The 26,965-nt window shown below is 45.9% G+C and overlaps 1 protein-coding gene across 6 annotated transcripts in view; it reads right to left on the bottom strand.

Annotated features, from left to right (window-relative positions):
* Positions 1-242: 242 nt before the first annotated feature.
* The window catches only part of LOC119172198 (kazrin), a 262,749-nt gene continuing 236,026 nt past the window's right edge, over positions 243-26,965 (bottom strand). For 3 of the 6 annotated variants that reach the window (XM_075890024.1, XM_075890022.1, XM_037423229.2), the window contains exons 11-15: positions 19,620-19,779; positions 16,710-16,886; positions 15,737-15,903; positions 9,211-9,364; positions 243-836 (exon numbers count right to left, since the gene is read on the bottom strand). In XM_075890024.1, coding sequence (XP_075746139.1) covers positions 606-836; positions 9,211-9,364; positions 15,737-15,903; positions 16,710-16,886; positions 19,620-19,779 — 889 coding nt within the window. In that variant the 3' untranslated portion in view covers positions 243-605. Of the gene's footprint in view, positions 837-4,015; positions 4,120-6,756; positions 6,781-9,210; positions 9,365-15,736; positions 15,904-16,709; positions 16,887-19,619; positions 19,780-26,965 lie in introns of all 6 variants that reach the window. The other 3 variants (XR_012894322.1, XR_012894323.1, XM_075890025.1) reach the window with 3 other exon arrangements.

Raw genomic sequence — 26,965 nt, 5'->3', positions numbered from 1 at the left:
TTGTTAGAAAGCTTCGTTTCAACCACTGGGATGGGGGAAATACATACAGAAATAAAAAATATTATGAAGAAACGCATCGGTTCTTTAAACTTGAACATCTTAGAATGCTTTCCCACTCGTCTGACATACAGCATGATGATTTGCAGAAAAAACTCCAAATGCTCTCTTCAAAATGGAAGACAGGTAAAATCCGCCACTCTTCCGTACTTGCTGGAGAAGACATTAAGCTTGAATCATCATGGTGAATGCTTCAAACGGTACTTTAGTCTCGCTCTTGCTTTTGTACAAACCTTTTCTCGATTCTTCTCTTTTTCTTTTGTTCTTCTGACGATGACGTAGCTGGAATAGACTGCGTCCTTTTTTATGCACGTTCCTTCGCAGGGATTTGCGAACGAGGTGAGCCACGCATCTTCTAATCGTATGGGAGTGTTGTGCTACGGTGACCTACACCAAAACCATCTAGAACTAGGAATTCTAGGTGGCGTTTCCTAGACGTTGTTTCAAGTACAGTCCTGAACGCACTCGCCGCGCGACTGGGCACAGGAGAAGTAATTGTCTCGTCGACTGTTTCTTATTACACGCGGTACACATGTCGCCGACGCTCTTCACACCGGCGTCACGGTGAGTGTTTCGATGGTTCCTTGCGAGAACACACGCCGGTGCTGTTGCGGTTGCGGAGGCCGTGTCTGCGGCTGGGGAGTGCTAGGTCGATACATGCGCGGCGCCGGAGGAGGCTTCGACAGCACCGCCGATGTCGTCGTCACGTTGTACGAGCCCAGGCCACTCGTGCTGGGTTTCGGGAGTGAGTTGAAGCCCAGCACCCGGCCAAGAGAGTCCTGCGTTCACCGTGGTCAGCTGTTAGCCTCTAAAGCTCAAGTTTTTGTTTGCATGCACATAGATCTACTGAGAGCCAGAAGCAGGAAAAAAAACGAGAAGCAGGGAGGTAAACTGCAGGCACAAGTCCGCTTCCCTATCCTAACACAAAAGAGGAGGTTTAAAGGCCAACTGCAACAAAATTTCACTTTTGCTATAGCAGGCAATATGCATATACCACTGAAGCAATCTTGGTAAAGCCGGAGAGCTTGTAATGACCTATAGCTTCTCTTATAGCAGCCTTCGAACAGCCCCCGAGCATAACACACGCGCACCTGGCGGCTTTCATCTCTATCACGTTGTTCTAAGCTTGCTGCCTCCGAGTTGTTTCAGCGTTCCCTCATCTAAGAGGCCATGCGGGAAAGCAGCGAGTTCTACGACGCACCTGATTAATGCGCCCCTTCCAGCGTGTGGTAATGGTGATGTTCTTTATTTATATTTTGCATATAGAAGATTCGAATTGTTGCGATCTTTTCGTGTTGTTCGTGTGTCAGACGCAACACTTTTCAAGGAGACCTACTCTACGCCTAAACAGCTTGCTAATTTGGCATTTAATGCGGAAGAAACGCTCGCTATATGCCACATGCGGCTGGGCGGGTCACTGGAGGTCGACATGAGACAGCTGTAGGCGGGCACTTTCATATGGCGCCCGTGCTTTGGGATGTGAACGACAAGAAGAAAGGGGCGAGAACAGAGCAGACTCTTCTGATGCGGGGTGCTTCGATGAGCGATGGCAAGCCAGCCTCCTCAGCGAGGCCCCCGAAAATCATAAGTGGGCTGTCCAGCGAGCCAGCGAGCCAGGGCCGTCACCCAGTAGCTAGGAAGATGTTGCTCGAATGGTGAATCCCTGGTAGGCTAGTCCCGGGAATAACAACAGCTGGACAAATAAAGTTAATTTAACTCAACAATCCGGTAAAAAATTTTGTTGCAGTTGGCCTTTATGTTATAGAAAGAAAGAAAGAAAGAAAGAAAGAAAGGAGAGAGCGTGAAGAGTGCCACTTCATCAAAAAGCAAATATGTGCGAATCGTGGTTTGCTCGCAAAATCCTCGAGTGGCTGGATCGTGAACAAACGCTTTTACACATGAAACATTATGCACACTTCCGGTTCATCATAAGAAAGAACAGGGAAAAGAAAATTGTGACATTGATGACTTGTCATGAATATAAATTACGAATGACAAAAAAATGAACAAAGGAAACTTGCCAACTGTTTACATGTGCGTGATGGGGCAAGGTCAAGTACCTAAGAAGAATAAATGAAAAAGTGGTCGTTCTTCGGTGTCTTATTTTTGTGTATCACTATGCCAAGTCAAACGCATTTAAAGTGCATGTAACAAGCAATTTAGCACTCAATAAGGTGACCGTATTGATGAGTACGCGCTAGCTTTATCCCGGCGCCTCTGAAAAGAGTTGGTCTGTATAGGCGTAGCGCTCACGGGTCGTTTATTCCAAATTTTACAACAAACCGACCGCCTATATTTTCCCTATTAGATTTCTTAGAGAAGTTAACAGAGGAAAGCATAACACATGCAGGTTAGTTTATATGCATGAATTTGCTTAAAAAGCTTGCTAGCCTTTTTTTATGAGAAAGTATACTATTTGTTTGTTTCCTCTCTGTTTCAAGGAGTTGTCATAATGTCGGTCATAGCCGTGCCTGAGTATATTTTCACGGTGGTTCCCAAACCAGGGGAGAAAGAGAAGACAGACAGACAGACAGACAGACAGACAGACAGACAGACAGACAGACAGACAGACAGACACACACACACACACACACACACACACACACACACGCGCGCGCACACACACACACACACATAAAATGAGACTTTCAATGCAAGGGCGAAGCAATGAATGTGATGGCAGCATTTTGAAATGCTATATGAATGAAATCTAGTAGCTAACTACTTTTGCATCCAACCTGGCTTAACTCAACAAAACGCTGGCGCAAAGAAACAAGGTCACTGCGCCAAGCAAATCAACATCCGCGGTGTATCTCGCTTCAACGCGAACTGCACAACACTCAACAGGTATGAGCCGTGTGCTGATCCCTTTCATGACAACGCGCACATGACCACGCCAGGCCCTTCAGCCAAAGTGACGGCAACAGCAAAAAAAAAAAAAGCGCCCATATAAATGCTATTGTAATAAAGCGACAAGATTATTGTGTAAAACGTGTTTTTCACCCGAAATCACAAATGGCATGCTACGTCAGCAGCAGGGCAAACTCACCAAGCGTCTGTTGACGATAAATTACACTCCACACTTTTGTTTCCTCGCGGTGCAGAAAAACTCCCAAAATAAGGGACTAAAAAGGGAAACTGACGGGCAGTCACTCTCGCATAAAAAGGTGAGCGCGGGACTTCATTGACGTTTACTAGAGCGCGTTGTGATAGTGCCAATGGTTAATTTAGCGTATAATACATGCAAATATGCAGGCTTGCTGGCATAGACGCACGTTGCAAGTCGAACGAAACGAAGTCAATGTGAGGTATTTAGCCATGCTGTAAATCACGCACATAGTAGCTACGCGCAATTATCAGCACATTAGCGTTAGAAGGATGCGTCTGGCTATGCAGCAGGTGCATGCATCTGAGTATACATTATACTTTCTGCAGTTCCGAAGTAGGTAATGAGTATTGTAGTCAACTACGGCAATCTTAATAATTGCCTTTACGAAGAAAGAAAACAATAATTTATCTAATTGTGGTATGCGCAAAACTATGTTAGTTTGAAGTACAAGCTAACGTACTAAGCACCAACCGAGCTAGGAATGTCAGCGCGTAAAAGCATGTGCTCGTCACCATTCAGCGTTCTGGCCGTCTTCACTGCTTAAAATGTGGTCACTCTATAATCACTTTTCAACATTTTCAATTCAGTATTTTCTAAGAAAACGGTGCTGCACGTAAAATCAGCAAAAAAAAATCTTGCGGTAACAAATAAGTCTCCTGGTTTTAGCAGCAACATCAAGGTTTACCTGATCTTCGAATGTTTACGTACATGGGTACGTATTAAAAAAAACACGCACGCACTCGAATCAAAGTTCGGTGTACAGTCTATACATGCTGTTGTGTTACACATGCTGCATGGTTAATGAACACAAGTTATTACAAACGAAGAAGAGGCAGGAGATGGCGTTACCATTCGGGTACAGAGTGTTGAGTGGGGATTAAGATGACATTCCAAGGCAAGAGTGTTTTGTTAAGAAGAGGAGAATGGGCGCTTTTCTTCTAGGAGAGGCTCAGCTGCAAAAAGCACGAACAAAGAGCGTCAGCGTGATGGAAAAATAAAGGCGTAATTCGCAGCTGTACGGAATTACGAAGCTGCAAAGCATACGCAGCAAAAACAACATGCTATCAAAGAAGGAAAAAGTGGATGCGAAGGAAGGTCGACAGAGCGTCTCACTGCAGATTTAAGCATTATTTGCAACGAACAACGCGACGCTTCTTTAAAGACTCGCCATTTGTTTTTACATATGCTAGGATATGACCCCGTCCATTTCAAAAGCAGATGAACTAGTTACCAGAAATATAGATGCCTTGAATGACCCTTAGTTTTTTCTAGAACATGCCCGCAGGGCAGGCTCGATCAGGGTGCTGTTGAAATTTCCCCAACATGAGCGCTTATGACATCGCTTGTGTAACGGCTTAAGGACTGTAAAAGCCGTACCCGTAGCGAAATCACACCTACAGGGCGAACATCATTCCTTGTCCCAAATGGCTTACCGTAACGGCTTCATGATGCATTATGAGGTGTGCTACGTTCATAAAAGGCGGCGGGTCAGAAATGGTCCTTCCGGATGAACTACTCAAACCTCAAACACCACATTGAGCTGTGATTTTTCAATGGCTTCTACACGTTTCATAGCCTACAGTTGACCCACGCACTACAAAACAGGAGTACACGCCACCTGCGACTGCGATACCATAAGAAAGGTAAGTAAGTTAAAGGAGTATACTACACGAATCGAAAAAAAAGTTTCGGGACTCTTAAGCTTCGCCGTCAAGTCAGAATAACGCGAGAGAGATAACCTGTCCCTAGTGCATACTTCAAAAAAACTTATTGTGTAGTAACCAATCAGCGATACGCACATCCGGATAAATTCTCTGCCTTTCAATGAAAAGCTCTCTCTCTCTCTCACAGTGGATGGAATCTCCTAGAGCTTTCTAAGCACCCACTATGTGGTTTTGAGGGAACACGCGCAGCAACGTGAGTGCTTTTTGTGGTGGGTGACCGGCTTTAAACCACAAATTCATAATAATCGCATGTTCCGACGCCCAATGACTATGTACACTTCTACCACGCTTTACTACTTCAATATGTCATGGTGTATTCTGAAGCATCTATACAGGACACAGGTGTTTGTAAAGTACGAAAGTGTCTTTCATTGCATTTCCAAGCAGAGGCAGTTATTTTCACTGTATTCACAAACAGGCGCGTGGTTGTGTGGTAGAACATCCACTTGCCACCCAAACGATCAAGGTTAGATCTCCACTTGAACGCAAACGATCAGGGTTCAATCCGCACTCTGACAGATGATTCTTTCATTTGCATCGTCCTCGATTTTGCGGTCTCACATAAGATGGTGACTTTTTGCCAACAACCACCGATGCCGACGTCTGGAATTCTGCGAAACAAGCTCTTTACCGCTCTCGCGTAAAATCTACAGATTGTTGTTCAAAATAAAAACACTGGCATCTAGCAACTTAAAACGAGTAGCGTCGTGTTTGGAAAAGCATCGAATATATTTTTGTCACTGCTAGCTTAAAAAGGCACTTTAGGTTTCTATACTCAGGGCGTGGCTTCTGCGGGACATGTCAAAACAGTCTGACGTCACAGGAAGGCAGCAACTGGCGACGTACTATCCCGGCAAACCTGTCACCAGTTCGTGGTGCATGTAAACAACGACGTGCGAATAGTCGTCCAGTCACACTGACAGCGATTTCTGCAATTTTGGCTGCGGGCTGGACGCAGAGTTTGCAAATTCACGAACTGTCTTCACTCGTAGAGATGATGTCTGCTGCACTGAAGCTGGCTTGCAGATGTTCAAGAATGGAAACTTTAATATCAAAATAATACATTTCATACGTGTTGTCTGACTCCGGTGTGTGGAGAGTGTGACGCTGCATACCAAGGAAACGGAAGACGTCCGTTTCGAAGTATACTAAAATCGTGTCAGTGCTCCTTTAAATTACCGCGAGAATGACAAGTAAGACATGAACATAATTTATGTCAGTGTGGCTTAGTACGGCTTCGTGGCTTTTGCGTACTACACGTCTGTAGTGACCTACACCGGTTCAAGCATGGGAGGAATCTGACTTTCTCGAATGCAGAAGACAACCCAACAGTATACATTGAGAAACGCTCGTAATGACTACAGTTGGAACTCAGCCTCTTGTTGGCGAGAAACTAGACGAGTCACAAAGCTGCTTGAGGCAGTGAGCCCGAAGCTTAGCCGTATCCATGAGCTACCTATATCCACAGGCGTGCACACGAGGAGGGTAAAGAGGATGACCCTTCGTTTTTAATTATCGAATCATAATATCACAATTATTCTCACTGCAGTAACACCAAAGACAACGTGCACAAGTGATTTATTTTGCGTGAAACAAGAAGAATGCTTTCTACCTTTACAGTCATTGAATTAAACGTGAGGTTGTAAATCTCTGCTACGAAATTCGAGGACGAACAGGATAAACCGCCATATAGCTGCTGTCCCAGTATCTTTTATCCCCGCAAGATGATTAAGAAGAAACATGCAATTCACTCAAAGAAAAGAAAACACATGCCATTCACATCCACAAAAAGAGACAGCTGCAGCCACGTGGCACGAAGCTGCCTTAATTTCCTTGCAGCCGGGGACACCAAACGTTCAACCTTACCTGAGAGTTTTTCCAGCCAGCAGACTGCAGTTTTGCGCAGCGTACGAATAACAACAGTGCAAACATTCATGAGAACACAGTTTAGTCAGTAACTCTGTGTGCTACTGTGCGAAGCAGGTCGGGATGTGATCATGCTTTGTTGTTAGAAATACGTTACCATGCGTTGTAGTAGATACATTTATACATTAACAGCTCTGTTGGCCTATCGCCCCTTTTGTATTCACGACAAGTTTGCTTCATATGTTCCAGGCATGACAAACACGTTCTACAATGCAAACAGTGTTGTGAAAGTATTATATAATGTTTATGCCAAAATTTTATTTAACACACTTATCCACCATGATTCTTTCTTGAATATACGTTAGGTTCAGCGACAAGCGTTTACTAAATCGAACACTCGCTTCACATCAAAACAATGTTTAAAAAAACATAGAATGTTATATGATGAATCCACGATGATCACAAGATGCACCGTGGTGCAGGAGTGTGGATTGATTTTAACCAAGTTGAATTCTTTAACTAACATCTGAATATAAACACACAATCACTTTTGCGTTCTGACTTCATTCAAACGCGGTTGTAATGGCCTATATCGAATCAGCGGCCTCTGCAGCGCAACGCTATAGCAACAATAAGTTACAGTGGGAGGCAGGGTTAAACAATAGCCTATGACGAAGACATAAATAGCCTAAATAATCTGTCTGCAGAAAGAATGTACAAGTAAATCAGTAGGCGCTTCCTTCACCACTCGCCGATTCACCAGAACATTTGTTACATACTGCTCAGCTTTCATTAGAAAAGACCGTTATAGGACGATGTTCCTATATACCTAGAAATTGGATGCATATATAGCCACCAAAAAGAACCCTTCCGTCGGGTATTTTCTTATATTGCAATAATCATGATTGGCACGATAGGTTGATCGTACGACTCATTATGCTTGCACTTGCAAGATGATTTTGATGCCATACGATAACTGCAGAACAGTGCACGTATAAACAACTCACAGTTACGCCAAAAGGACAAAGCAATGAATGCAATAGCAACAGATTGGAATGTTTTATGAAGCAAGGTTAGCATTTTTAGGAGCAATATTATTTGCAGTAAACATGCGCTTGCTAAGTAACCATGTTTACTGCAGCGTGTCCACAGTAGATGACCACAAAGAAGGCTCGTGCGCAGAGACGCCCTTGGTATACGAAGTGAGGCTGGCAGTCAACTCATTTAGATGCCATCTCGAGTAACTCTACAAAAAGCTGATGTGAGAGAACACGGCCGTTCCAGGTACACCTTTGGCACCATTTTTTCGTGTTGAGAGCGCAGTCCGTAGAAGCTCCCGCGTGCTGCGGGGGCACATGGTGCACCGATTGTTGCCGCTATAGCGCGGCAACCATAAGCGCTCACCCCGCTTCTTCGCTCACAAGATAAGCGCGCGCGCTGACAACCCCGGCCGGAAAGGCGATGTTCGCTCAACAGAAAGAGGTGGCTGGCCATCCTTCGCCATACGTATAATACATACATATACATGTGCAAGAATGACGGTGGCGGCGACTGGAAAAACCAGCCGAGACTGTGATATAGTTGCCTGCGCAATAAAAACTAATGAATGTTTGGCATGATACGCTGAAGATAGGTCTTTAATGAAGCTTCTTCTAGCAGGTTGAAGAAGCCTGCTAATGACCCTTGCATTAAGACAAACGCGCCTCATGTTTCTTCTTTTATTTCTTTCCATCTCACTACTTCCTAGATCAAGTGCCTATTCTGAATGTGCGTCCTCTAATTACGTCGATGTCAGCAAACGCGCCAATCTGGTGCAGAGATGGGAAGGATGAAGGTTGCCATTGGTCACCTAGTATACACAAGCGCGACATCGCGTGTACGTGAACGGGAGTGGGTGAGCAGTTGTGTTAACAAGCAGCATCAAGCGAATGAGTGCATCCCAAAGACATTTGTGTGTAATGCCACACACACTGAAAACGCGGCGCAAAGAAGGATGAATGAAAGAGAAAGGGGAAGAAAGGAAGGTGAATAGATAGATCGATAGATAGATAGATGGATAGATAGATAGATAGATGGATAGATAAATAGATAGATAGATAGATGGATAGATAAATAGATAGATAGATATATCAATAGATAGATAGATAGATAGATAGATAGACAGATAGATAGATAGATAGATAGATAGATAGATAGATAGATAGATAGATAGATAGATAGATGAAACAAATGGGTTATTTTGCCGGCTCGAGAGGCAGTAAATGGACGAGGGAAACAAAGCGCAGCGCCGGTACCGTGTGCTGCTGGCACGGCACCAAAAGAACTATAAATAAATGCACAGCAACCATCCCGAATAGCCCGCCAGCAGCAGGGTCCTTCAAGAGTTACACAAGGTCGACAACAGCGACACACGCGTGCGAGACAGGCAGGCGTGTCTACATGAGGAACGCTCACCCGTATGCTGGAGCGTCTCTTGTCCGAGGTGCCCCTCTCGGAGGAGCGAGCCCGGGAGCGTCCGAAGCTGCGTCCCAGGGATCCAGTGGCGGAGGACAGCCGCTCACCGCTGCTGCGTTTGCTCTCCACCACGGCCTCCGCCTCCAGGGACATCCTGGGGACGAGGGCGGAGAACAGAACTGAGGTCCCACCACGCCGTTCCCAAGCGGAAGGGCATACAAACTTAGGCGTGCGTGTGTAGGTTCCCTATAGTTCTAAGCCCTTCATACGCGAGTGCTGTACTGCTGCGGCGCCGTTTATCTTGTAGTTGCTTACTCTGTGGAGCACACAAGCACAAACACACAAACGCACGCACTCACGCCACACAGTAAACCCTGAAGAAGCACCAATCAGACAGTGAGAACGAAAGAAATGAAGAAAGAAAGAGAGCTGGAACTCGACGCTATTGGAGTATGGTCTGAAAGACCTCGGTATGGCTAATAAAGCAAGGCTACCAATGAGGACACCGCGAGAAGTCGGCTCGCCATCGCTGTTGACCAGACTTGTTTACGGGAAGACGTTGAGTTCATGGCCTTGCATAGCGTAAGGCCGAGCCAGCATTCTCGAAGGATGGCACTTAGTCAGATCATAATTGAATATTCTCCTTTACAGCCGAAAGTACGCTACCTTATACCATGATAATTAGTGACAGCGGGTTTAATTATATATGATGCGCAAAGAGGCGGCATCGCGGCGTATGAGGAACTCTTGACGGGAAAGTACTGATCTTCCCATTTCAGGTTTGAACGCCGTAATTGGCCCCACCATCCTATAGTTGAGATTTTCATTGCAAGATTAGAATAATGGTTCTATTGAAAGGCCAGCCGGATTTCTAAACTTCATTCCTTTCTTTGCATTAAGTCTATTATAAATTTACCGACCCATACATATTGGACACACGAAACAGGAACGGAGGGCCTTAAAACTTATTCGTTTTGTTTACCATAATGCGTTCGCACTTATGGTCGAAATACCAGCGTCCAAACAGAAATAGTACCACATTACAGCGTCCAATGAAGGAGAACTGGACGTACAAAGTCGAAGTCGAATGAAAGAGTGATAAGTATAAACGTGACAGATACTCCAACCTTCAAGTTTGCACGCAGGTCGCGGGTTCAAATCCCGGCTGCGACGGCTGCATTTCCGATGGAGGCGGAAGTGTTGTAGGCCCGTGTGTTCAGATTTGGGTGCACGTTGAAGAATCCCAGGTGGTCGAAATTTGCGGAGCCCTCCACTATGGTGTCTCTCATAATCATATGATGGTTTTGGGACGTTAAACCCCACATATCAATCATCTTCAAATTTGCTTAATGTCAATAAATGGGTTACTACATTGTAACGTAAAATAAACCACACAGCATCAATTCTTTGATGTGTCACTTGTGAACGTTACTTTTTGGGGAATTTTTATAGCATATTGTCCCGTTATATTGGAGGATTAAATATAAATAGCTGCCTATCGGTGCACCAGAATGTCTGGCATACCGATCACTGACAGCACGACTGCATAATTATCTCTCCTTCAGAGCAGCACGTAGAAGTCAGACAGCAGCGACCCTGCGTACAAAAGGTGATCCCATGCTTGGGCAATATGAAAAAGCGACTATTGATTTCGTAGTGAACCATTCGTGTAACTACACATGTCAAATTTCATGCAAAAAAAAAACTCAACTGAGCCAGCACTTAACGCGGGAAGAAAAACCGGTGAAAAACAATAAAAACCCATTTATCTTCCTGGCTCCTTCGTAGCCATACATCGCCTTTTTAAAATATAATATTCACTTCCGTCTTCAAAGAGTACAAAGTAGCCTACTGAATTTGTCACAACGTCGTGACGTCGACGAAGGGAGCAGACTGGGGTTGAAGATGAAACTTAATTTGGGCCGAACTTGTGGCCGGTCAATGAAAAGTCGGACTACAGCGATACACACTGACGCCGATAGCGGCGAACAGAGCATCGGCCGTCAATTAGCTGACACGTGACCAAGCGCGTCGGCAAGCCTTATCACTGGTTGTTACGAAAGCTCTGGAATAATATCGAGTGTTCGTGTCTTGCTCACAATCTTAACAGAACTATTTACAATAATCGTGGACCTTCTCTTATGTGGTTCTTAAAGGGAAAAGAAGAGAAAAGTGAGCCCCATAACTGCCTGCATCAGGGTGCGACACCTTAACAGTAGCTCACAAGTGATGGGGGTAAGGAGAGATTAAAAGGATAGGATTAAAATGTATATATAGAGACAGGAAGGAGAGAGCGAGGCGCAGAGATAACGAGTGACGGAAGTAAAGAGGAGATAGGAAAGATGGAAACGGTCGCAGGAGTCCGAGGACGGGGCACCACTCAGCGAGAGCTCATGTCGGCGGCAGGAGATGGCGTAGGGAGAGCCCAGTGGGCCAGAGCTGCACTGTCGTCGGAGATTGCGGGGGCACTACCGGTCGGCACGAAATCCAGCGAGCGAGTCTGCGGACCTTCTCGAACAATGAGGCGCAGTTTGCGCTGAGCACTCCTGTCGGGCTTTGTAGACAAAGCCGAATGAAACAAGAATAAAAAAAAAGGAACGCGCGTGGCGTCCATCATTAGCCTTTCTGTTTCTTGCAGAAATGAATTAAAGTACCATATTGATTGCCTACAACGTCACAATTTCACCGCAAGCGCGAAGCAAGAATGCGCTGGCCACAAATTGATATGCTGCAATAGCTATGGCTAGCAATAATTCCTTTAGCAACAGATTTGGCACAACACACGAAAAGGCTGGCGCAAGAGAGCGCGACCGCTGCTGTGAGTATGGCGACATTCATTCTTTGTATCACTTCTACGCAGACCATGGCAAAACTGCAGCATCTACAAAAACATGAGGCATATTTGCGTATCCCTGTCAAAATCAGACACACGCGACTGCACCTTGCCGGTCAAGGTGCGTGATTACTGCCGGACAAAACAGCCTTCCCCTCCAATTCCCCTCTCAATCTCTCCAATCTCTCCTGTGAGCATTTATCGCACCGAAAGACCGCCGACGGGTTTCCTCTCAGCTTGAGCTGTGAAAGCCGGCTCCCTTCACGCGCTTTCACTCGCACAAAAAACATATACGATACGTGGGCCGATGCTATCGGTTTAGATTTTACATTGAGCATCGCGGTGACGGTAAAATGCTCCTCTATTTCCAATGTAATTGCTATCATAATAAAATCCTCATGTGGGCTACTTCGGCTACTTATTGACCTCTAAACAGAGGCACCCAGGCACATGGAGACGAAAGGCTTAATAGTAAGCACCTAAAACGTGGAACGTGGTGGTCATGACGGAATCACTTGCGCAATAACTTACAATGCGTGCAGTTAACAGTCATATATATATATATATATATATATATATATATATATATATATATATATATATATATATATATATATATATATATATATATATATATATATTATCTTTGCTCGGGATGTGATGTGCTTGCACACAATCACAAGTGGTCAAAAGTATCTTTCCCGTCGATTAAACAACGACTCCTGAATGGTTCATTAGTTTTTGTGACTGTTCCTCCCCCTTCAAAGATTTTCATTCCTGGCTGTGTAACGTACATACGCGATCTCCGTGTAACAAACACCGTTGGCAAGCATTTGTATTTCGGTCTACTGCGGCTCAGAGGCTCTCCAATTCCTGGTCGTCTGATCAATTTTGGTGTTAAATTGCTGATATTGCCCGAATATATGTTATCACCATACCGGCGTACTAAAGTACAACGATGTAGCGGAGAATAAACACTATACTGTAGAAATTAGTGTAAGGAAAGCATTGTTTGTACCACATGCATACTCACGCAAACTTTGTTAATTGTCACTTTACTAATCAAAATCTCATTATATATACGCTTCAAGAAGGGAGGTTTTATTGAACATATAACTTGTACATAAACAAACAAAACAAACGAAACAAGTAAAAACGGTGTATAACTCTTACAAATAAACACTAAACCACCAAGTATTTCAGTGTATCCGGGTGTTACAATTTAAATAAATATACACTATAGACCATCTTCCCGTAGGGAACCCTGATGGTATGCGAAGCCGCAGTGGTGCGCACGGCATTGACCCGGTTGAAACGGGCGTCGACGCGGGTGCTGGAAGAACGGTTTGAAGCGAAACTCGGTGTATATAGCGTTTACTCGAATAAACGTTTGTTTAAAACGCAAACAGGCGGGAGGCGGACGTGTTCAAGACGCTTGCGCAAGCCTTTCATGGCTCGCGTCTCGTCTGTGTTACCCGCGCGCCGTCTGTATGCTCGAACACAATCGATGTTCTTGACTCCGCGGCACCTCGTCGGTGTCGCTGGTCTTTCACTGTCGATGCTTGCGTTCGGTTTCCCTGGCTCGCGTCGGTGTTGACGTCATCATTATCGAACACGATCGGCTTCGCTAACCCTCGCAACGTCGGTGAAAGCCGGAAAAAGTACGCGCACAATAACGGGAAGCTTGCCGCGATGGCGCCACGGCCATCGGCGCGATCACGCTGCAAGCAGCGGCTTGCTCGCGGCTTCCACCCGCCGGCTCGCGGCTTCCACCCGCCGACAGATGGAGAGAGGTGGCGCGGGTAAGATGATGCCTACGTGAGGAGTGGGCTCAAGAGTTGCGAGCAGTGGAGAGCGTGAAGCGAGAGAGAAAGCTGACACGTGGCGAGCACGCACAAAATGAGGGAGAGAGACGTCACCACGCACTGCTAAGAGGGCGTGAGCCACTTGGCACTGCTCCAGCCTCTGCAGCGAGAAGAGCGGTGCGGACGGAGGGACGGCGTTACACAGGCGAGTCAAAGAGTTGCTTCACATCTGAAGTTGAATGGATCGAATTGTCAACATTTCACAGAATGCCACGCATGCATGCAACTAGAGTGGGCACTTCGCAAGTACGCTAGTACTTCGCTAGCACTTCGCTCCTTACTCTGAAGAAACGTGTGTGCCATCGTCGAAGGAAAGCCTTTTTGCAGTGTGTTTCCAGCTGATCATCGAGGTAGTTCCACACAATGAGCCATATTTTCTGGAGTGTGGTATAGGTGTGTCTATGAGGCTTGTGCCGTACTTCCGCTAACGAGCATCGCCGCCACAGCACCTACAAAGTCTCTGTAAAGAGCAGTATTGCTTACAGCCCACGTTCTGTTTCCATGCTGGTTGTGCTAAAGCCAGAGGCGTTGCACCATGTACCCAGACGCTTTTCACCACCAAACACTCGAACGAAGCATGTTGTGCTGCCTGACATCTGCCGGAGTTTGGACAGCGGTCATTTGGAACGAACCCCATTGTGCTGACCTCTCACGCATAGGCAATGCCCTTCAATTTCTCAACCAGTCAAACTCGCGCACCGCGTCAGGTACGTGACTGCAACGTCATCGTATTCATTTTTTCATGCAGGATTATTTTTGTTCCTCCTTTCTCAGTGTGCTACTTGTTACAATTTTCACTTATTCTTGTGATTAACAACTTACAGATTGCATGAGCCCTGTGATTCAACTGTTCTTTTTAAGGCAATAGCAGCTCCATAAAACTTAAAGGGAATTTCCGCTCATGATCCAGTGTGCATAGTTCATGTGAAAGCCAATTTTAATGAGCTACTCAAGTGCACTAAAAGCCTTTACTTTGGGTAATATTCGTCATCGAAGAGCTTCTGTGATATTAGAAAAAGCTGTTAACGATTTAGTGTATATTTGATTCTTTACTATGGGAGAGCATAAAGCCGTCGTCTGAGCCTATGTTTCTGACAAAACTGACAACGCAAGACGTAAAGAATTAAGGCTTCTTAAACGAAGCGCTACGCGTTGAAATGTTTTGAATCACAACAAAAATTGATGAAACCAACATCTGGTGTACAAATGATCGTTTCTCTTATATTATAAAAAGTGCAGTCACAAATAAGGTACAAGTTCGGCGCATGCAACGTTTGCAGATGCCGTTTTTTACACTATGATACTGTATTTTTTCAGCGTATTCTTTTACAACTCGAGGTAATTCGCATGTGAGTTTTTAGAGTCGTTTGTGACTGAAAGTTTACTTCAAGTTTTAGGGCACAATTTATTAAATGAAAATGTTGGCCAATTGTTCAGAATATAACACCGCTAGATAAACCAAAGACGGTCGCGCGCGCGCGCGCGCGCGCGCACACACACACACACACACACACACACACACACACACACACACACACACACACACACACACACACACACACACACACACACACACACACACACACACACACACACACACACACACACACACACACACACACACACACACACACACACACACACACACACACACACACACACACACATGACGAGTGCCATATGGTATGTTTGTTATACCTATTTCATGAACATTACACATGAGCTTTGGATTCCATCTGCCCGAATATTCGCGTGGTTGAGTGAGTGGGGAAGTAAATTTCAACTACTTCAACAATGCCGATCAGATGCGTGACCGCGAATAGTATACCTGGCCGGCTGCACGAGGTTCTCGAGTTCGGTGGTGAGGTGCCGCCGGATGATGTTCTTGGAGACGGGAATGCCCAGCGCTTGGGCCATCGTGTCGGCTGTGAATGAAGGCTCCAAGACCACCAGGGCGCCGTGAACCCCGCTGTCGCGAAGATTCTCCGCGTACTCCTGCGCGAGTTGATTTGGTGTGACACTCTTGCACATCGAGAACTACAACCTCATTGCGTTTGACGTTATGTAAAGCAGCTTAGAAACTGGGTGGGCGGGAAAGAAATAACAGAACAAGCAAGGGTCGTGGTTAATGTATTTGTTACTTTTTGTCGCTTTGTAATACTGTATACGAAAGTGCACCAGCTGGACGGAAATGCATCATGGATGACCCTTGGTAACTGTGTGGCGGATTAGCCTGAAAGATATAACAGAGTACTGTAAAACATAACACAGCAAAATTTGGTACAAATACGGCGCAGCCCAATGCAAAATACCAAGGTCATTTTCATGTTTCTCTTCATAAAAATACAACATACAGCACAGGCAGTACTGCATCTGGCCACCCAAAAAGATGCATTCTTCCCCTTACGCAAGGATCATATATTCTCTTTGGAGCAGCTTGATTGCGAAAGTAAAATATTACATTAGGGCTCCACACCTTTGGCTAGTGGATGGCGTCGCGTGATATCAACATTATGCGCAGTGTTGCCCGATACTGTTGCACGATATTGTACTAACGTGTTTTTTTTGCATTATACCACAGAAGGTACCCTTAGAACTTTGTGCTATGGGGCCTCCCTCTGTGTATTCAAATGTCTGTGCATTCATATGTATTGTATGAATACAACAACAACAACAACAACAACAACAACAACAACAACAACAACAACAACAACAACAACAACAACAACAACAACAACAACAACAACAACAACAACAACAACAACAACAACATTTGGATTTACGAAGCCTATTCTGCTCACCCCGAGGTCGATGGAGCGCGCCCACTGAATAAACCGCTGGTTGGTCCACACCAGGGGGTCGACGTCCAGGTGCCGGCAGTGCGCCCTCCTATGCGCCAGCGCGCGCAGGTCGAACCGCAAGGCGCGCAGAAGTTGCACGCCTCGAAGCAGGGACGTCTGCTCGTGTCGGTTCGCCATCTGCGAGATGACAGCCATCACGATGCCACTCATTAGCGGGAGACATCGTGTGACCTTCAAAGTTCAAATAAATTTAATAAATATTAGGGCAGGTAATAACCACGGAGCCGAACCACGAGATTGAAGAAAGTAGAAGAATAAGAATGGGGTGGAGTATATTTGGCAAGGACTCTCAAGTCATGACAGGTACATTGCCACTATCCCTGAAGAGGAAGGTATATAACAGCTGCACCTTGCTGGTACTTAGCTATGGAGCAGAAACCTGGAGACTTACAAAGAGGGTTCAGCTTAAATTGAGGACGACGCAGCGAGCAATGGACTGAAAAATGGTAGGTGTAACCTTAAGAGACAAGAAGAGAGCAGAGTGGATTAGGGAACAAACGGAGTTTAGGGATATCATAGTTGAAATCAAGAAGAGGAAATGGACATGGGCCGGGCATGTAGCGCTTATACAGGATAACCGCTGGTCATTAAGGGTAACTAACTGGATTCCCAGAGAGGGCAAGTGGTTTAGTGGGAGACAGAAGGTTACGTGGGCAGATGTGATTAAGAAGTTTGCGGGTATAAATTGGCAGCAGCAAACACAGGACCGAGTTTACTGGTGAAACATGGGAGAAGCCTTTGTCCTGCAGTGTACGTAGTCAGGCTGATGATGATGATGATGAAGGAAAAACCCGGATTCTTAACAGCAGACTCGCAGTGATGTTCCATGCTGAGAATTTTCCTTTTTCCGGGAAATTATCACCTGTTGTTTTGAGCCAAACGGAGAAAGGGAATCTTTGTGATATTGCAGGGAATTTCAGGAATGGTTAAATTCTTTCATGACAACCGATAACTAGCGGTCACAGTGCGCCTTCATCTGCTGTAATCAATTCTGGAGCATCATAACTTTGAACCAAGCATAACCTTTGAGATTCGTTTTTTTATATATACGTGGTGCGGTTTCTTGTTCAATATTGGTGTTAGACTTGAAGCCCTCAGTGTGCAGTGTGCTAAAAGTACATGAAATAATGAAGCAATGCTTCTCTTTTCCAGCAGTGAAGGGGCTAGTCATGATTTAAAAAGTCACCGGTACGTGAGACATGAGTAATTATAGTATGTGTGTGCGTGGATGAGGGCGGAAATTAGTACTGTTGTGCAGGAAAACATGCTGGAAATTTCTTCAGTGTTTGCAGAAAAAATCACCGAAATAGAGAATTTTGGTGTCTCTGAATGGAAACTCTTCGGCGTAGTACGGAACATCACTGCAGCAGAGGTGTTCAAGCATGGAGTAACGCCAGCGCTGTAGACAAAAAACTCGGTGGTCATGAGTGACAGAAAGTGGGTATGAGCCAAGCTGCTTCTAGCAAGGCATAACCTCGTATAGGGTATAGTTTTGCAAAAAAAAAAAAATAGAAAAGTGATGTGAGCAGAACAGGTTTTACCGTGGAGAGAAAAAGTAGAGGAAAACGAGGTGAAAGGGTAAGCCACAGCATAGCCATGTTCAGTGAGCGGGATGGTGATAATGTGAGGACAAGGAGGAAGGAAGAGAGGAGAGAAAGGGCAATATAAAAAAAGGTGCGGGAAGAGATAAGATGTAAAAATAAATGAAGCAATAAACTGGTAAGAATGATGAAAAATGAAATAAATATTCTGCGTTCGCCAGTTCCATCCTTCACTTACATATAACAGGCGCAAAACTGCATTATTTTTTTTCTAAAAATCTAAAACAAAATGTTTTCTGGCTCCGAATCGATACTCACAAGGGGCAAGAAGGTCAAGTGCCTGTGTTCAGGAATGCGAAACCAATGGCGTCTTTGCAATCTGGTGGCCTCAGTTATTTTTCTGCGCTGCAACGACGCAGTCTCAGGAAATGTTAGCATCAGCGAATCAACCGGTCAGTTAGTGCAGGATTTTTTTTTCACTTTTTTTCCCTCTACGCTATAAAGCTGTTTGCGTAGTCGGAAGCTAAATGTACTTCTGTTAATGTTGTATGGGAATCAAAAAAGCGAGTAATTTCAGGAGGACTTCATCAAAAAATGCGATTGATTCCGGGAACTGAAGTCGAGGAATAAGCAATAAGAGATCCCCGAATGCAGGGCATTCTCTTCGTGCTCATTAGGTGCTGTGCGGCTACTTTACCACTGATTTGCATAGCACCCACGTGTGCGTAATGTCTTTGAGAGTGGCGTGAAACAGCATGTCCCCTCAGCGAAAATGAAAAAAAAAAGACAAGAGAGAAAGAGAACACGAAAGACAAGGTCAAGTTATAAGATGAGCTTTCAGATCAGGCTGAAGCACTGAATAAGCATTACACTCGAGTGAGAAGAAATCAAATACAGTCAAATGAGAACAAGAATAATATAGAGGAGGAAAAGGTAAAGTAAATGGTAAGTGAAAGCCAAGAAAAACATTCAACGAAGAAGCCGAAAAGGGGAAAAGGCCTTTACCTATATATATATATATATATATATATATATATATATATATATATATATATATATATATATATATATATATATATATATAGATGTCTCTTAGGAAAGGCCGAAGGACCTTACGAAGTTTTCCCATTGCTTGAGAAATGGGTATCAACAGCTTTTTCTAGTGTTATGGTAGGCGAACGCCTCTCTTCGCGATCTTCAATTACACCTGCCGTGTGCTAGTACGATTTCAAGCTGTGCCTCCAGATTTTCTAATCCCCCCGCAATTCACTAGGATACACACACAGTGCCCGTTGACTTGTGCACTCACCCCTAGGCGTTTTTCGAGGTCTCGCCGACTGAGAGTGTCCAGAACCCGGCCGTCCACGAGCTGCGCGCGGAAGCTGTCCGCGTGCGCGGACAGGCCCAGGCTGGACAGCCACTCGCCACACACCCATGTGTGTGTCACGAGGCACATCTTGGGGTACGGGCTGCACCGTGAAACGAACAATATATATGCACTCGTACCGGACGTCTCGAACGACACATCAAGAGAAATTAATGCACGAGATTCCTAATTACATACTGATGGTAATTTATGTATGTTTAGAGTATTAGGTGATGCGAGAATTTCGAGTAGAAAACCACAGCAGTATACTCTTTTCATCGCAAAAAAATGTAGATAGAAGCTTACAAACGAGGCCCTCGCGAAAACTGAGGAAAAAAGTCACAGTTTTGCCAAAAGGGCGAAGCAATGAATGTGATAGCAACATATTCGAATGTTTCACGAAGCAATGCTAGCATCTTTAGGAGAAATATTAATTGTTGTGAACATGCACCTGCAAAGACATCAAGTTTCCTGCGGCGCGGCCACAGTAGAACACCACAACAACCTTCGCACGTAGTGACGGTGTTGATATACTAAGTTAGGCTGGCAGTCAACTTATTTAAATCCGATCTCAAGTAACTCTACAAAACGATGGTGTAAGAGAACACGGTTGCTCCAGGTAGACTTTTGGCCCCGTTTTTTCGCGTTGAGAGCGCAGCCCGTAGAAGCTCCCGCCTGCTGTGGGATCACAAGGCACGCGCTGATAGTTGCCGCGATAGCCCGGCAACCATAAGCGCACCCCCCTCCTTGCTTGCTGGTGAGATAAGCGTGCACGCAGATGAGCCCGGCCAGAAAGGCGATGTCCACTCAGCAGAAAGAGGAGGCTATCGCATCCTTCTTCGTATATAATGCCACGTTTCTGCCTTCAAGTTTTGTTATCTCCCCGGTACACTATGTTCAGCGAAAACTGCGTCTACGGTGTTAGAGAAGCTTCGAGGCAGTAGTAGATCATGTTCTTAATATTATGCCCACTTCATGAACCTTTCAGATTATTCTGGAACATACGCCGCCGCTAGTGATAACGCTAGAATGTCCAATGGCAAGTGTAATAATTGCCGACATGCTTCGCCGCTTGTCAGTTGATCGACGGCCGACGCCCTGCTCACCGCTATCAGTGCCAGCTTCTTGCTGTAATCTGACTTTTCTTTTACGTGGCCACAAGTTCGGTTCTATTAAACAGTTTATTATTCGAGCTGCAGTCTGCTTCCTTCGTTCACGTGACGACCCCGTGACATCTGGTGGAGGTGCTTCCCATCCATATAACGAACACCCCCCTCCCGTCGAGAGCCCAGCCCCAACCTTTAGATATGTGGGGTTTGACGTCCCAAACCACCATATTATTATGAGAGACGTCGTAGTGGAGGGATCCGGAAATTTCAACCACCTGGGGTTCTTTCACGTGCACCTGAATCTGAGCACACGGGCCTACAACATTTCCGCCTCCATCGAAAACGCAGCCACCGAAGCCGGCATTTGTTCCTGCGACCTGCGGGTGAGCAGCCGAGTACCTTAGCCACTAGACCACTGCGGCGGGGCAAGCCCCAACCTTGAACCAAACATCCCCGCCAACATCGACCTGCGAACAATCCGCCGGCAACAAGGGCTGCCTGTGGAGTACGGGGCCCTACCCGATAACAGTCGCAAGCCAAAGGCCACCACCTCTACTGCGACAACTATGACAGCCCCTGTAGCAACGACCGCCATGGTCCTGATGCAACAGCCAAAGGAGCTGCCCATCTTTCACGGATTATCAATTGAAGAACCGGAAACCTGGCTCGAGACGTACGACCGAGTGGCAGGCAGCCTTGAACCAGCGGCGCTCGGATGAAAAACTGCGTCGCGTCTACTTCTACCTAGAAGACGCGGCGATGACCTGGTTTGTGAATTGGTTGTCAGCACTTCGCTCTTGAGATCTCTTTCGCGGCGCGTCACTAGAAACCTTCAGGAGCGTCGCCCGCAAAGAAAGGGCCCCTGCTTTTCTCGAGACCCGGGTACAGCTACCAAACGCGAATGTCACAATCTTCGCAGAAGAGATGATTCTTCTGTTCCGGCTTCCTTCGTTCACGTCACGGTCCCGGGAAAATATATACATACATATACATATACGTGAATTACGGCGGCAAAATCCAGGCAAGGTTTTACATATAATTGCTATCACAATAAAAAGCACATGATTATACAACAGTACCGCAAATAGGTTGACTTCAATGAAAAGCAGCACTTCTAGCCACTGTAGCAGCACGGCAAAACGTGGAGGACCGAGACACAGATTAACAGGACGAGTTATTCGCACGATACCTGCTGCCATGAGCTGCGGTCCCTCACGAAGGAAGTTAGAAGGATAGCGCCGTGTCTTGCCATCGCGTGTTTTTGTCATCCTGCGTCGTTTGCACCGAACATCAAAATATGCAAGCAGTAAGGCCCGTTTGCAGCGGCATTCAATGCTCTTCTATACCACTCCTGTTACACTGTTTCAGCGATTCCAGCGATTATATTTGTACTTTGTTCCATTTTACTTTTTCTATCTTCCTTATTATCATTGTGATTGTCATATATACATTTTAATGATTAGTTTTCCTTTTTGCTATTGACACACTCGATGTTGTACAAAATACCTACATGACTCACTCTTTGCTGGGATGCTGTAATCACTACTTATTTTTGTTAGGACGTCCCCCCGACAGTTTACACTTCAGGATCTCCGAAGGTGTATTTATTTGTCTACCTTACACATTAATAAATAAATAGATAAATAAACTTTCATTTGGGCAATTTTTGTCATATCATGTCTCCATCAGCTTCTGAATTTATGTTGTTAAGAATTTTAGCGTATGCTTTTTATTCCTTCATCAGCCATAGGTAATTAGCAAGGGAAATACTGCCACTCCAAAAAGCTGTACACCGCATTAAAAAGAGTTGCCGGAAAAAATTTAGGTGTCAAGTTTATCCTTTATACCAACGTTTACATGACCATGAAAATGCTTGGAATCATGCAGTTTAAATGGATGCTATGACTTCATCTATAAACAAGGTGAACGTTCAGCCAAAAACCACAATGTTGGCCACAGTGGCACTGCCACAGCAATGAAGACGAATAACAATGAGACGCAGGAAGGATATGTGCGTGTCTTTCTCATTTTTAAATGCGAAGCACTTCTTAGCGAACTTTGGCGACATTGAGCGTATCTATCTATCTATCTATCTATCTATCTATCTATCTATCTATCTATCTATCTATCTATCTATCTATCTATCTATCTATCTATCTATCTATCTATCTATCTATCTATCTATCTATCTATCTATCTATCTATCTATCTATCTATCTATCTATCTATCTATCTATCTATCTATCTATCTATCTACCTACCTACCTACCTACCTACCTACCTACCTACCTACCTACCTACCTACCTACCTACCTACCTACCTACCTACCTACCTACCTACCTACCTACCTACCTACCTACCTACCTACCTACCTACCTCCCTGTCTGTCTGTCTGTCTGTCTGTCTGTCTGTCTGTCTGTCTGTCTGTCTGTCTGTCCGTCTGTCTGTCTGTCTGTCTGTCTGTCTGTCTGTTCGCCTAAGAAGTACTTTTATTTCTCCCAGTCGTTTCGTTAATGGTAGCAATACAAAATTGGGTATGACACAACATGACTGTATGATGTGCATAATTGACTAGTCGTTACATGATTATCATGATATGTATGTCATGAATGTCATGATTTACATTTCATGGCCTTGCCGCTCTTGTGGTGCACGTTAAAGAACCCCAGGTGGTCTAAATTTCCGGAGCCCTCCACTACGGCGTCTCTCATAATCATATAGTGGTTTTGGGACGTTAAACCCCACATATCATTGCTGCTCTTGTGGTGGTTTTGTTCACATGACATATTGTGAAATTGGCATGGTATGACATGACTGCATGGCGAACACAAGTGACATACTGTAATGTAGAATTTATGACATGCATGTCATGTAAGTCATGAGTCATCACTACACGCCACGCTGATGGTACGCCCGCAGTCGTTTCATTAACTTCACATATACCAAATTTGATGTTACGGGACGTGACTGCATGACGAAGGTATATGACTGGTGCAAACACGATACTCATGGCATGCGTGTTATGTTAGAGCATGACTACATGCCACACTCATAATGCGCTCGCGGCTGTTTCTCTAGCTTTATATACACCAATTTTGGTACTACGGGACGCGAATAGATGACGAAGGTATGTGACTGGTGCTAACATGATAATCATGAGATGCGTGTCATGTAACAACATGAATGCATTATACGCTGATGATGCGCTCGCGGCCGTTTCGCTATCTTCACATGTACCAAATTCGGTATTACGTGACGCCTACGTATGACACATGTGAATTAATCGTTAAACATGATAATCATAACATGCGCGTCATGTAACAACGTGACTACATGCCACACTCATGATGTGGTCACGGCCGTTTCGCTAGCTTCACATATGCCAAATTTCGTATTGCGTCACGTGAATAGATGACGAAGGTATTCGAATGGAGCAAACACGATAATCAAGAGATGCGTGTCATGTGAGAACATCACTGCATGCCATACTCAAGATGCCAATACACTTCGACTTGACCCGGCGCGCGTGCGTGCCGGCATTCGTTCCGTCGCGTCACGCCGGCGATGCCACGCCAGGCGCCGCGCGCTGCGTTGTTTTGACGCATGCGCGTTTGAGCGCGCCCAGCGTCCTCCCGCCACGAAGCTAGGTAGACGCAAGACGCGGTGCTGTCTGGGTAACATCGTTGGCGCGAGAGAGAGAGAGAGAACACAACTTTATTGTCGTCAGACTTAAGGAGGTAGGTGACCCGCCAGGCTGAACCTGATGGCCACCTCCTCTGCCCTTTGTACGGCCTGGAGCTGAACGGCCAGGCTGGTGGAGGTCAGAACTGCCTCCCACCCCTCTGGCGAGGGAGCGGCTAGGAGATCGAGAGAGGGGGGATCTTCCCTGCAGGCCCAGAGAATGTGATTAAGTGTGGCTATTGAGCCACAATGCGAGCAATGCGGATCAATCGAGTCGGGGTATATACGTGCATAAATGTATGGGCACGGAAATGAATGTGTTTGCAAGCGGCGCCAGATAACCTCCTGGCGCTTAGTTAGCTTATGGTGCGGGGGTGGTTTTGTCTGCCTCGAAAGACGGTAATATTGTGTGATGTCATGGTAGGATGTCAAGGCTTCACCAGGGTTTTCCAAATCAGAGGCGGGTACCACCGCTCGGCTGACGAATCCTCGAGCATATAGGTGGGCCGCCTCGTTCCCTGGGTTCCCCGCGTGAGCCGGCACCCATACCAGCGCAATGGAGGATAGTGCGTCTTCCTCAGCATCTGTAAGGAGACTGAGCAATAGTAAACGCAGAGTTGTGGGGGCCACAATGCCACGTGCGAAGTTGGATATAGCAGCCTTTGAGTCACTGAGTATAGTGGTGAATCCGGATGCTGCTGCTAGCGCTATCGCCGCTTCCTCAGCTTCTGTCGTATTAAGCACACGGACAGAAGCAGCCGCTTTAATTTGAGGTGAATTGGCGTTGTTGCCGGGGAGAGTGATTACGCTTATTGCATATGCTTTAGTAAACTCTCGGTATTGGGCGGCGTCAACGTACGCAACGGTTGGGTTGGACGCGTACGTTTTTTGCAAGAATTTGGCCCTCGCTTTCCTTCTACCGTCGTGATGGCTGGCCAACATGTTCTTTGGCAGTGGTTTTATGAGGAATTTCTTTCTGATGTTGGGGGGGATGACAGCCGGATCGTTACCCGTAGGAGATACCACATGGTCAATGTTAGCAAGGATCCAACGCCCCGTCCTGCTTCCCTGTAATCGGTGAATTTGCGCCGTAAGATGCGCTTCAAGAAGTTCTTCTAAGGTGTTATGCAGCCCAAGACTGAGGAGGTGCTCTGTCGATGTGTTTCGGGGGAGACCCAATGCCACCTTATACGCTTTGCGTAAGAGCCGATTTAGTTGGGCTCGCTCAGATTGAAGGAGGTGCAAATAAGGGAGGGCGTACGTGAAGCGCGACAAAACGAAGGCTTGAATTATCTGTAGCAGTTCTTTCTCCTTCATGCCTCGATTGCGAGCGCTCACTCGAGATATAAGATGGGCCGTCTGGTTCACGGTTACGGTGAGACGGTCTAGCGTAATGTTGTTGTGGTGGTTTGTTTGCACAATGAGTCCGAGTACTCTCATGTGGGCCACCTGCTTAATTGGCGTGTCATTGACATACACGTTAATACTAGGAAGTGGAGTCTTAATTTTGCGGCGATCTGGAGGTCGCAGTAATAGTAGCTCCGATTTGCTCTGGGAACACTCCAAACCCGCTTCTGACACGTGCTGAACGACTACGTCGGTTGCTCTTTGAAGAGTCTCCTCGATTTGACCATCGGATCCCACCGTCGTCCAGAGCGTGATGTCATCTGCGTAGAGGGTGTATCGCAGGCCGGGTATCGTGTCAAGTTTGGGAGGTAGTGACCTCATAGCGAGGTTGAAAAGGAAAGGGGACAAAACAGCTCCCTGCGGGGTGCCGCGATCACCGAGTGTGATGAGCTTAGAACGAAGGTCACCCACTGAGAGTTCAACCGTTCGATTAGATAAGAAAGCACGGACGTAGTTAAATATGCGTTCCCCGGATCGTAGTTCGGACAGACTGCCTAAAATGGCACTATGCTTCACGTTGTCAAATGCTTTGTGAAGGTCCAGACCGAGCAAAGCCTTGGTACTAGTGCCACTCTCAGGTCGTAGGAGATCGTGATGCAACTGGATGAGCGCATCCTGAGTGGATAGATGGGCCCTGAAGCCCAGCATTGTGGGGGGAAGTAGGCGGTGCTCTTCCGCGAAATTTTGCAAGCGACAGAGGACAACATGCTCCATTAGTTTGCCCAGGCAGGAGGTCAACGAGATTGGACGAAGATTCTCCAGGTCGAGTTTCTTGCCCGGTTTCGGTATAAACGCGACCCTTGCGTGTTTCCATTCTGATGGCAAATGGCCGGACCTCCAGCACTCATTCATATATTCAGTAATGGCCCCTACCGACTTTGGATCGAGGTTGCGCAGCGTCTTATTTGTCACCCCGTCAGGACCGGGTGCCGATGTTGTACGCAGTTTATGTAGCGCTATGTAAACCTCACTTTCCGAAATGTCGGCGTCCAACTGTTCGTTGGCTGTTCCAGTGTATTCAGGCAACTGCTCTGTGCTGTTCTGTTTCTGAGATGTGTTGATGTAGCGGGTGATGAGCTCCTCCAGCAGCT

This window comes from Rhipicephalus microplus, chromosome 3, assembly GCF_043290135.1.
Source record: "Rhipicephalus microplus isolate Deutch F79 chromosome 3, USDA_Rmic, whole genome shotgun sequence".
Lineage (NCBI taxonomy): Eukaryota > Metazoa > Arthropoda > Arachnida > Ixodida > Ixodidae > Rhipicephalus > Rhipicephalus microplus.
Note: the sequence above shows the minus strand (reverse complement) of the source record. Positions and strands in the feature narration are given on the sequence as shown.